We start from the raw sequence: 12,944 nt of genomic DNA on the forward strand, positions 1-12,944 counted from the left end.
TATGTTACTAATCCCCTCTGACGGTCTTTCACGGTGAACCATCTGGTAAAATCAGCAGTTTTTATTGGATCCACCAGGAACCCCAGACACTCCCCTCTCATGTCAGGTCTCTGGTACTACAGCGCTACAGACCGCACAGCCACAGCCCACAGCCACACAGACACACATCCAGCACCAGGGACAATTAACCACAGACATTTTCACAAGGTTTTTATTTTGTATCAAAGGGACACAAGTCCTATTCCTCTCCCTCCACCATTGAAGTGGTACAACGTCTGGATTTATTGTAGAGAGCCCATGATTTCAATCACGGTCGGTGGGAAGAGTTCCCCGGGATAATATTTACCCCACCTCTCCCCTCTAGGCGGATAGAAGCAAGGCTGTGGCGGAAACTCTGTTTAGTCAAGCCTGTGGGATTGGCATTCAGCTGATTTTTAGGATGAGTTACTGTGTGTTTGTGTGAGTGACTGAGTGTAGATGTACAGTAGTGTCAGGATCGATGTGTCAAGCACTCAGTCAAGGAGAGGTTGCATCAGAGTTATTGGCTGCTGACAGGCTGTTAGATGTTGCCCAGTGAAGCAAGCCTTCGCCTATTGATCTAAAACAGCTTTCAACTCTATGAGGAAAATCCAGGGGTTTAGGCTGTTCACTTCTTATATACAGCATCACCTCCGTGACTCTCTTCTTCAAATTGCCTCTTGTTTATTTCTCCCATTCATTACCTCTCCTCTCCCCTCTCCTTTCCTCTCCTCAGGACTGCCCACCAGAATCGGGAGATTTCCGATCGCAACAGTGTTCGGCTCATAATGACATCAAGTACCAGGGTGTGGCATATGATTGGGTTCCGGTGCCCTATGACCCCACAGCGCCGTGCGCCCTGCGCTGCCAGGCCAAAGGACGGAGCCTCACAGTGGAACTAGCCCCCAAGGTGCTCGATGGAACGCGTTGCAGAGCTGAAGCCTTCGACATGTGCATCAGTGGAGTGTGTCAGGTAATTCTATTCGTTAATTAGCATGCGTGTCAGCAGTGTGTGTCATTAATTTCAGTCCAATTAGACTCAACACGATGTGATGCATTTAACGAGTTCCTGCAATTACTTAACAACAGAAAGAACAACAAGAGAACAACAATCAATTATTTTCCCACCAACCTCATTTCAGATTAACATCTTTGTGGAAAAGAACCTCACCCAGTATAGTCATATGTTTCATGCAACTGAATCGTCTGATCTGCAGTGTAGTGCTTAATTTAAACTCCATCTCACAAAGTGATGCGCCCACGCTGTGAGCTTGTAAATTGGCTGTTTTTGGCATGCAACACCATCGTATGACAAAGTATGACTCAGTCTTAATACTCAGGAGTTCTCTATGATACAGCCAATAATCAGAGTGAGCATGTCGAAAACTGGCCATCACGATATGATGAGTTTGAATGTTGTAGCTTTGCTTTGGTCCACCTGTGTCATAATTATACCACATTTTTAGTGTGGGACAATGCTCTTTTAGGAAGCATAGGGGCAGGATTTCTACCGTTGACCTCATCCCTTCCCATCGGCTGGCTGTGTGATTAAAGCGCAGACCCATTTTCCAAAAATAATTATTTAGATGCTGCACGGCCCATAGCTGCTGCACTAGAAAACATTCACTGCTATAGGTAAACTGGTGAAAAGGAGGGAAAACTAAAAAACAGATGAGACTGACAGCGAGAGTAGATGGGAACAGAGTGGGTGAGATAAAAGAAGAGATAGGAAAGAGTGAAAATGAGAAAGCAGGAAAAGCTGAGAGAAAGAGAGAGAGAGGGGGAGAGGCCCCATCTGCTGCCTCAGGAGCAGCCAACAGGAGATCAGGCAGGGGGGAGCTGGAAGGTGGGAGGGAGTAGAATTCCTCCACCTGATGCACAAAGACGAAATAGACTCTTTATGTACCCCCCCCCCATCCCCCAAACCGTGTAGTGCTCCAACACCAGCACACAATACAGCTGTTTCCCTGGAAGAGGGAGGAGGAAGACATTACACTGCCACTGATATCTTTATAGAGCACTCCCTAAGAGGCTTACATGAATCCCCGTCTTCAGCTGTCATCCCCAAATCCCACAACGCTTTGATGACATTACAATAACGCGCACATTTTCACTGGCAGGAAGGCGTTGTTTTTTTTTCTTTTCTTCTTCTTCGAAAGGCTTCCACTTTCAGCCAGTCACTGATTGCCTCAGTCACAACATTGTCTATTGAGTTGAGTGAAAAATAAAACAATATTATGTATAAATGACATGATGGAGCCATAATGGGCTCTCCACTGCGGCAGACGTGAGTGAAAATCTCTGGTGTTTACATTTGTCATGGTATCAGTGTGTTACCACACCGTAAAATCCAGAGTGTTCATTTAACTATGAGACTGTGCAAAAGGAACCAAATGGACCCATACTGTGCATGCAGCATTCTCTGTGGTCACTGCCTGACCCTGGTCACAGACCATTAGTAAAATTGCCCTTAATGCCTCCACATTGTTTATGTGATCTTAGTGTGTGTGCGTGTGTGTGTGTGTGCATGCGTGTGCACGCGTGAGCGCTCGCATGTGCATGGATATGTGTGTGTGCGTGGATATGTGTGTGTGTGTGTGTGTGTGTGTGTGTGTGTGTGTGTGTGTGTGTGTGTGCGTGTGCGTGTGCGTGTGCGTGTGCGTGTGCTTGTGTGTGTGTGTACACTATAATGGATGTGGGTGGGTGTGTGCCTGTGTTACTGCATGCGTGCGTGCATGTACAGTAGTAATGACTGCTTCCTTCGTTCACTGTACACAAATGGTCCTGTATGGCTAATTTTCCCATGGAATGTGAAGCCTTGGTCTCTTGATCGTGAAAGCGAGACTGGAGAGTGTTAAGGCTTGATTGTTTGTTCTCCATTGAGAGGGCCCACTACTGTACTGGTAAACATGGCTGACAGATGAACGGATGCAGATACACAATTGTGCCGGTGGCTTGATGATGAAGAGGGGTCCCATCAAAAGGGCAAACTTGAAGCTCACTCAAGCAATTAGACGACAGGGCTACATATTAAAAACAATAAAATGCCAAAGACGCCGACTGGTTTTGAGAACATGTCTTCCTCAGGGTGTGGCTATAGAGGACTGCACAGCAAGTTCATGCCCCCTTATACTCATTGTGACCAAGGGGACCAATCAAATATATTATATACATCACAATTCGAGGCTCAGTGCAATGGCTTGTTGACTCTTATTTTTTTATTAATTTGTTTATTAAGGAAAGTGGGATCTCATGCTCAGCATTTAACTTGGTGACGTGACGACTCCTAATGTAAATATGAGGTGGTCACACACAAAAAGTGTTTCTTCTGGTGGTTGTTTTGAGAAGGGGACCTGCAGACCCGGAGCACAGGCTTAGGCAGTTTCACGACTCTGCTCTGCCTGACGACTGTTATCCGGAAACAGCTTCTGATAACATTTTAGGCCATGCAGTTGCTCAATATTGATTATTTTAAATGGCTATTTTAAAAAGTTTGTTAACAATATTCGAGAGCAGAAATACATTTCATAGATAGATACGGATGGATGTTGTCAACTCAACGTAGTCTCATTTACTTTAATTGTCAAGTACTACCAGCATGTGCAATTTTGAAATAGATTATAACTGTTTCCTATCCTATCAGTGTGTAATATCTCAAGAACAGATTCAGAGCTGCGCTTGAATCTGTCGGGAGCCGCGTTGAGAACCTATGCACATTGGCTACAAGTGGGCGGGCCTTCAGATCAGGAAGCAGGCCACGCTTTACCCAAGATTGATCAGTGTGCAACTCAGAGTCAACAGCGTGGCTATCGCACAAGTGGTCGAGCCCGCTTCTGTCAGTACAGTGAGCACACATGTCTTGTTTTCCAGTGATTATTATCACTATTGTAGTGGTATTATATAGGTGAAATAGAGCTTGATAGAGAACTTGGTTATCATCTTCCAGTTTTGATGTTGTGCTAAGCTTCACCCCTTTGGAGTTTAACCACTTAAACCACCTATAGGCTACTTAAAGTAAACTAATGCTTAGTTGACCCTATTTTTCCCCTCTACACCAAAACTGGTCGCCAAAAATAGCTGATCTACAAGCTCACACTGTGTTGCAAGTGCAACACGACACATTGCTAGTTTGTAGATCTGCTATTTTCCGAGAATGTTCCCCTCAGAATAGTGATGCTGGGGTTGTGGTTTTAATATGGTTAATTTGGTCAGGGTTGTGAATCTGTCTAGGCTGTATATTTGCCTGGCCCATATATCTGCTTTCTCCGGGTCTGCGGCCTCATCATATAGGTTATTTTAGTTCAGCACAGGCGAGCAAAAACAGACACTTTGTTAAAAAACAAACAAAAAACGAAGTTTTGTTTCTCCAGTGTGCTGATCTCCAACATAAATACAATAAGAAAACCATTTCGATTCATGTTTTTAATTTGCTAACCATAAGTTCTACCTTTGTAGAAATTCTTCTATGTCTACAGTTATAAAAGGCATTCCCCAACACCCACACATGCGCACGCACACACGCACGCACACAGAGAAACACAAACACAAAGTTATCCCTTCAGATTTTATAGACTGCTGTCTGTGAGAGAGTGATAGCGTGTTTATCAACGTCTGCAGACAGAGAAGGCTGCTGTACACCAAGTTATACCCCAAGCAAGCAAAGGTCTGGTAATGGAAAAGAGACCTTCATGGTTGTGAAGTTGATGGATTGAGTTTATGTAGCTCGTTTCATCGGGCCTCCGTGCTGGCTTTACATTCCAGCATGAAGGTGAGTATCATCTAACGGCAGCTATGAGAGCTCCTGTGTGACTCCAGCTCTGTCTTGCAATGCCAGCCAACGGCAGGTGAAGGCACTGCTTTCTGTCTCTCCAAAATGCACGCATGAGGTAAGGGAGCACATGCTCGGGTTTCGTCCGCACGAGCCGCGGGCCTCTCCTGAGTGCGCTCTTGGACTGCGGCGCAGTAGAGAAAGCCACACTGCTTAGTGTCTGAGAGTGGTCCAACTCAGCCACGTCCAGGACAGGTACTTTACAGCACTAACCAGAGACACATGGTGTGGCTGAAAGCTGTTAGGGGAAACTTAGACCGTGGCGCGGACAGAGGTCACTGCATGGGCACGGCATGGCACAGCACAGCACAGCACAGCAGGCCAAGGTATGCCCGGCAGTGCCTGCCCAGCTGTGGGGAGGCATAGGGTGATGAATACAGCAGCCGAGTGGAGTGGAGGGTATTGTAGTTGGGACTTGCCACTGACAGAATGAGGCCAGTCCCCCTTCTAGTGCATGCACTGTATATGGATTAATAATACACCACACACAGCAACATGAAAACCCATGGCGTACACAGAGAAACGAAAATAAATAGAATTTCCTGAATGTAGAGTGGAGTCGAGGATGCCTTGACCTGCAGCGCTGGTGAGTGTGTGTGTGTGTGTGTGTGTGTGTGTGTGTGTGTGTGTGTGTGTGTGTGTGTGTGTGTGTGTGTGTGTGTGTGTGTGTGTGTGTGTGTGTGTGTGTGTGTGTGTGTGTGTGTGTGTGTGTGTGTGTGTGTGTCACTCTGCTTCAGCAACATGTCACTATAGTCTATATTCACACAAGGCTGTGTGGGCATGAGTGTGTATGTTTGTACTGTATGCGTGAATGGGTGGGTGGGTGTGAGCGTGTGTGCTGCGTGCGTGTTAATACCCATCTCCAATCTGTGTGTGTGTGTGTGTGTGTGTGTGTGTGTGTGTGTGTGTGTGTGTGTGTGTGTGTGTGTGTGTGTGTGTGCGCGTGTGCGTGTGTGTGTGTTTTGTTGTGTTTCTAGGAGGTGGGCTGTGATCGGCAGCTGGGTAGCGGGGCCAGAGAGGATAACTGTGGAGTCTGTGGTGGAGATGGATCTACTTGTCGACTGGTGCGTGGACAGGCTCTGCCACACGTCTCACCAGAAGAACGTAGGTATATGCTACAAACTGTGCTAATCCCCCTTGAATTACGCTCACTTTCTCTATCTCTGTTTTTTCAATAGGCAGTGCTGGAATAAGTAGCAATACTACAATGTAGAAATACTCTGTTAACAAGTAAAAGGCCCCTACTGTACGTTCAAAAGTCTACATGAGTTAAATTATTGGCATCAAAATATAGTACCAAGCACCAAAAGTTAAATAACTGAAATAAGAAAAGACAATATATAGCTGATCTACAAGCTCTTTCGAATAGCTGAGAAAATACTGCTTAATGGTTAAAAGTGGTTATTGTATGTTTTATAAATGATAATAAATGAAAGTGACTTGGAACTGGAGTGGAGTAAAATGTCTCTGAGATGTAGTGGACAAGGTATTGAAAAATGGAAATGCTCAATTAGTAGTAGCTCAAAAGTAAATGTACCTCAACATTTTACTGAAGTACAGTACTTGAGTAAATGTCCCTGTGTCCGTCGCATTGAGAAAACACTGTTTGCACCAATGCTCCTGTGCCTCTAGCCAAAGAGGCTCATAAGTGGTGAGAAAAGAGCCTCATCTTCTGGCTCTGTGGTGGTTAAATAATAAACCTCTCCACTTTTCTGGTGCTGTCACCTGCCTTGGCTGTGGCTTGTCACCTCCCCCCTCCCCCCTCCCCCCTCCCCCCTCCCCCCAGGCTCACTCTCAGTGCAGGCCTGGTCCTCCGATATAGCCTCCACCGTTTATTTATCATGAGCTATTAACATGCCATCTGGCTACATCCACCCACCCACAAGCAGATGGAGCAGAGCCATTGATGCCTCAGTGGTTCTTTTCACTTGCAGGCTTTCATCAAATTTATGCACAGAGATTAAATTGCGTCTTGGCCGCATTTTCTGTGATGAAGTGTTATTTGTTTGCACAAAAATACTTAGAAACATGAATTACAATACAAAATACCAAGAGTATATTGGTCCTTGAATTGATATTAGATTCTGGTCTACAACATTGTGATTCAGTTTGGATTATTAATCCTATCATGAGATATTACACACAACTACATTTTGAGAGGTGATTCATTACTTACTGTGTATACATTATGTATAATAACAAAAAACGCACAGTATCTAGGTAAAAACAACAACTACATTATTTGGTGTAATAATCATAATAACGTTTGATTTAAAGTTTTAGTTTAGGGGCTAGCAGTCACTTTTTCATAAGGATGTATCTCATTTATAAGGGAAATGTCATTCTCTGAGCTACTCACCAGACTAAAGACTGCTATATAGACCCCTTAACAGACGACGTCACACTGGCTCCAAATGTCATACTGGCTCCAAATGAAACCCATTCTGTCAGGTCTAGCTACGACGCGTCTCACTAGCCAACACACAAGAGGGGGTTGGGGTGCGCTGAAACCAGCGCAACCCGAAACAACAGGTTGGGAATTGATTGCATGAAACAATCACCTGTGCATCCAGTCTCAATGTTGGTAAACAAATAATTGGTCTATAATATAGCAACAAAGTGTCTTGAGACTTAAACTGGAAAAATACAAGTGTCATACACACAAAAAACACAAGTGACACATTGCATGACACAGCCATTGAAGCATAATCAGGCTTTACATAAAGTGAACAGACATTTGACAGTATCTAGCTGCCTCTTCCCACTCTTTGTTTGCTGTTCCTTTGTTGGACAACAATCCCTTCTCTCTATCCACTAGCATTGAAATAACAGGTTTTTCAGTTGCTTCATATTGATATTCAGTGTATTCAGTTCTTATTTTAAACTTGGTCTCAGTAAAAAGGAACATCTCAGGTGCGTAGTGACTGGGCATAAATGATGTTTTTAAATGTTTTAGCAAATTCCACATAAACAACCATAAGGCGGAACCAGGGTAGAACAAGGCAGAAAGAGCCTGCTGGTTAGTCCGTCAGGGACCAATCAGAAGGCTGACAATGGGTCAATTGGATCACATAGACTGAATACTCTACTTGCGCAGCCATTCATTTTATTTTCTTCTTCACTTAATTTGAAGGGTGAAAATCCAATTCCTTTTTTTTCTTTCTCTTTTTTTGACAAACTGCTTTAGATCTTTTAATTTTTTTCTCACCAAATTATCATTATGCCAATTTCCCCCGTGTGTATAGTCCCTGTCACTGCCAACCACTACTGTTGGTCTGGGGAGGATGACGACTTGTCTCCTCCGATACACATGACGTCGCCAGCTGCTTCTTATCATCTGACAGTGAGGAGTTTGACCGGGAGGACATTACATGTGCAGAGGGACACACTAGCCCTCTCAGTTCCACTCCCCGCTGAACAGGTGTTCCGACCAACCTGTAGGAGTCACTAGTGCAGTCACAAAGAATGCCATCTCCTGCCGGCTTCTCACCCGCGAACACAGCCAATTGTATTTGTTGGAGCGCTCGGCCAAGCCTGAGGCGCCGTGGACTACTTGAAGGAACTTTAATCCTGTGCCATCCGGATTTTCCTTTTTAAAAGGTTAATGAAGTAGATATTGGCACACATAATAGATTTGCATACTCCATTTACTGGCCCTCCAGCTGAGGTAGGCCTATTGTATAAAATACTTTAAATTAACTTGTCCTGGCAGTTCTCGGAGAGTGGAAATGGAAACCTGGATAACCTTATAAACACTTGTATTAGACATCCCAGCCAGTAACCATGTGAATATTTCGATTTTAATTTTCGGGGAGGTATTTGGTGTAATTGTCACTTAGTGCAACATTATTTTTGATGCCTCTACTATATACGTACAGACATAAGGGATTTCTAGGAAAGACATCTTGTGAAAAAGTTGTGAACTTGACTGCATATACACAATACAAAGCAGTGAATCATTACCTAGAAGTCTTTTAACGTTCAATATTTCAGTTTAAGCATGTAGCCGGTATTTTGAAAACTTGAACTTCTCTTGACACTGAAGAACCAGTCCTGTGTTAAAAGGGCATCTTTTATATTGTTGTCTTAACCATCCCAAACCTAATCTAGCATGTTACCGCATTTCCCAGTACCATAGCCAGCATCCCTTCATCATGCCCAGTACAAGGCTGCCTTTGTAGCTCTCCACGAGTTGGGATGGAGCAGGGCCTACGCAGTGGAAAGAGACTTTATATTGTTTTTGGAGAGCTCTGGTCCTCAGCATCGGGCTTGTCTGTGACTGCCAGTTGTACTTAACCACATGAACCCTAGCGTCCCTATTCTGGGAATGTCATAATAGGAGAACATTCTGCGGAAATAGCAGATCTATAAGCACACAACGAGTCGCCATGCGACATGTTGTGAACTTATAGATTGGCTATTTTCGGCTTGGAGATTTGGTAGAGGCATACAGGGAGGGGACCCTGGATAGAACCATGGGGGAGCCCAGTCAACTTAAGAATATAGGGTTTAAGTCGTTAAGTCATCTGTCCTCACCCCCCCCCCCCTCCTCATTCTGCATCCCCCACCCTTCTCTCCTCACAATGAACAAAATCATCGAGTGGGACAAGGAAGAGATGCTGCAAGGGTTCATTTCAGTGACCAGAGGTAGCTGTTCTTCACAACATATCAAGCCTGCTCTTTTAAAGTGGCTGTTCAAGCAGATTTGAGGGGTAACTCAATCCAAGCACATTACTCTGGCTTTAATAAAAGAGTGTCTATCCAATAAGTCACAGAGGGCCCTGATGATATGATGCTTTCCTGTGGGGGCCTTCGAGGAGCTGGCAGAGTATTGTGCCACTTGACACTAATCACATTGCTGGGCTGTTTGGCTCTGTATAGTTCTGACAGTGGACAGGAGGGCTCCTGGGATTTGAGGTTGGGTTTAAGAGGCTGTGGATTCTGGGGGCTTTGAATGGCTCAGAGTGGTAAACTGGCCTCAGGGCCGAGGTTGTGTCCATGAAGGGTCATGGAAAGAGTTTGTCTGGTGGCATACATTACAATACTATGAATCTGAGCACCGCACCTGAACGAATCCATGACAATTGCATGAAAGATCTGTCATGTTCTGAATTCCACATACCACACCCAGCCATGCTTGGGCAAAAATACTGAGGTGATCTCAGTCCACTTTGAATCGTCATGCGGCCCCAACCTGTCAGTGGTCCTTGAGTAATCCTTTATCAGAAGCCTGTTGAACCTGGGGGCATGCATCTCCAAGCACACATATCACTCATTTCCTGAAAGGAGAGAGGAGATGTTCACTTTCCCCTCTGGTTATCATCAGTTCACTGTCAAAGCTCCTAATGAGCATCTGGCCCTCTGCCAGATTCCTCACACCCCTCATGTTCTCTCTCTCTCTCTCTCTCTCTCTCTCTCTCTCTCTCTCTCTCTCTCTCTCTCTCTCTCTCTATCTCTCTCTCTCTCGCTCTCTCTATCTGGCTCTCCATTTTCCTATTTGTATCTTTTCCCCCGCTCCCTGTGCACTCGCTGTAGGCACTTTAGCATTCCAAAAGAGGAGGATGGATACCGTTAATGACCCATGGTCACTCAGGCTTAGCTAGGCCCATGACTCTTACTTTTATTTACCCCCACATGCACACAGAGCATCACTTTCGTTCATCCACATCCATTATTCATGACTCTGCTATTTATCAGTCATTATATTTGGAATATAAATTTGGAATATGAATTGGCTGCGGTATTCCCCAAACCCGTAGTTTAAAGTTTTAGCAGACTTGCCTAAAATGATCTCATACCTGCTTATCCATGTTTCATTCCCCAAATTAGTTTTTAAAGTTGTTGTTGCTGTTCTTTATTTATTTTTTAGGAAATATGTGGTTTTACATTCCTCTCCACTTTTTTCTTACGTTTCTTTTTTTTGGGGGGGGGGTCAACCAAACCAAAAGGCTGGACTTGAATTTATTTCATTGCTCCTATAAATTCAGACTTGCCGATTCTCTTTCCAAGCGTAATTATTTCTGAGGCAGCAAAGCTGCTGGCTGGCAGCCAGACAAGCTTAATTGTTGGACGTAGCAACCATTTGTTGCCAGACGGAAAAGTAGTGTTCTTAAAGTGCGGAAAATAGCATTAGCACTCGACTTGTCTATAAAGGTCTCGCCTCGTTACTACGCCTCTCCTCTCAACCACAGAGAGAAAAACATGCTTAGTGTGAAAGAGCCCAGATTTGAACAGGCGGCAGTTTCACTGATTCACAGCAGTAAATAGTTTCTGTAGTTTGGACACATGTCTCACAGACATGTACTGTCTATGAGTACCGTATGGAGGAGCTTAAAGCTTCTCATGACAGCATAGCAGTGCAATTCTCACCGTGACAATTCATAGCACATATGGGGATAAGCTTTTGGTCTGTAATGTTCTTTAACACTGCAGCGCAGCTATACTTTGTAGATGTCTTCAGCATGGGGGATCCTACCACTCACCACACTAAAGACATATGTATTATCTTTTAAAACCATTGGCAGAATGTACTTAGAATCCAGCATGTCCTCTCTTTTTTCTTTTACACAAGATATACATACATCTCCTAATGTCTGTCTATCAATAACTTGTATGCCTCATAATGTATGTAATTGAATACAGAATAAAACAGACTTGAAAGCATACAGACACAAACTAAAGTCTGCACTCACAGACTGCACTGTAGCCTTGTTGAACGCCTTTAGTTAAAGGTGAATGCATTTCAGCTCAAATCCTTAGTCAGCATCTTTTACCATCCAAAACCCTGCATGTCTACTTATTAAAACGAGGTACCCAGGGGCGTCAATTGGGTATGGCAGGCTATTGCAGCTGCCATACCCTGGCTCCAGGGAAGAAAAAAAAAATAAGTACTTTTTTCATAATAAATTGGGAAAATCAGGCAAAAATAAGAATTAAATAACATAACCCTAACCTAACCCGAATCCTAACCCTAAAACCGAAATAAAGTAACCAGAAACTGGAAAAAAACGAACCCAACCCGCCCAGAACCGCACAAAAATTTGCGCTTCGCGCGCGCGCGGGTGACCTCATGCACGCGCGCTGCGCGCGCGTGCATGAGGTCGCGTGCATGCTGCCATACCTTAGCTTTTGCTGAACTGACGCCACTGGAGGTACCTAAACATGAGATACACAAGCTCTCCTTGTTTGTGTCTCTCGATTTCAAATAATATGTGATATTGAGAGCCATTGTATTATAATGTCATATGTCATAATACTTAACACACAACACACACGCACGTGCGCGCAAACACACACACACACACACACACACACACACACACACACACACACACACACACACACACACACACACACACACACACACACACGCTAGTTTCTGTGCAACTAGGGGGTGCAATGGAGCACTCTTTCCCTTTCAAAATAGTTTTTAATGTTTTACTTTGTCATACTTCAGTGTCACACAAAAGTAGCAAAAATAGCTGATTATCTAGATCTGATATTTTCTAATTGAAAGTGACTTTGGTTAAGTGTGTCTGTAGGTTATATAATTATTGAACCAATGAAAAGTGTTAACAACACCTTGTGACTAAATAATAACCACATTGGATTTATTGGAACACAGGTTCTTTTTTCCCATTTCCTGAAAAGTGCCCGACAGCGACAATATCTGAAACACATCTTCGTGGTTTGAGACAGACTTGTACTTACTTGTACATGTACTTTTTTAAAATGTATTTTGAAATTTTACTAGAGTATAAGCCCCTTCTGATGCAGCATACTTGAGGTCACGTGATCACGCACTGGAGCTCATATCTCTAGCTGACTCAAATCACGTACTGCTCATTAGAGACAAATCAGCTGTGCGTGTTTCAGCCAAAGCTGTTTTGCCCCCTGAATGTGCACACTCCCAGTAATGTTTGTAAACAAGGAACCTGTGTATACAGGATACTTTGTTGTACGTCAATAGCGAAAATAGACGATCTTCTGAGCTTGTAGATCTGCTTTTTTGCAGAATGCCCGCCTAATTTGGCCAAACGTTTTTTGCAGAATGTTTGCCTACCATGACACCCTAGTGTCTAAGGTTCATGAGGTTAAG

At 44.0% G+C, this 12,944-nt stretch overlaps 1 protein-coding gene across 1 annotated transcript in view; it reads left to right on the forward strand.

Moving 5' to 3' along the window:
- Positions 1 to 12,944, forward strand: part of adamtsl3 (ADAMTS-like 3) — a 156,507-nt gene that overhangs the window by 95,181 nt on the left and 48,382 nt on the right. The window contains exons 6-7 of the mRNA XM_084041445.1: positions 755 to 991; positions 5,824 to 5,950. Of these exons, the coding sequence (XP_083897571.1) occupies positions 755 to 991; positions 5,824 to 5,950 (364 nt within the window). The remainder of the gene's footprint in view (positions 1 to 754; positions 992 to 5,823; positions 5,951 to 12,944) is intronic.

Source organism: Gymnoscopelus microlampas (assembly GCF_963454915.1).
Source record: "Gymnoscopelus microlampas genome assembly, chromosome: 1".
NCBI lineage: Eukaryota > Metazoa > Chordata > Actinopteri > Myctophiformes > Myctophidae > Gymnoscopelus > Gymnoscopelus microlampas.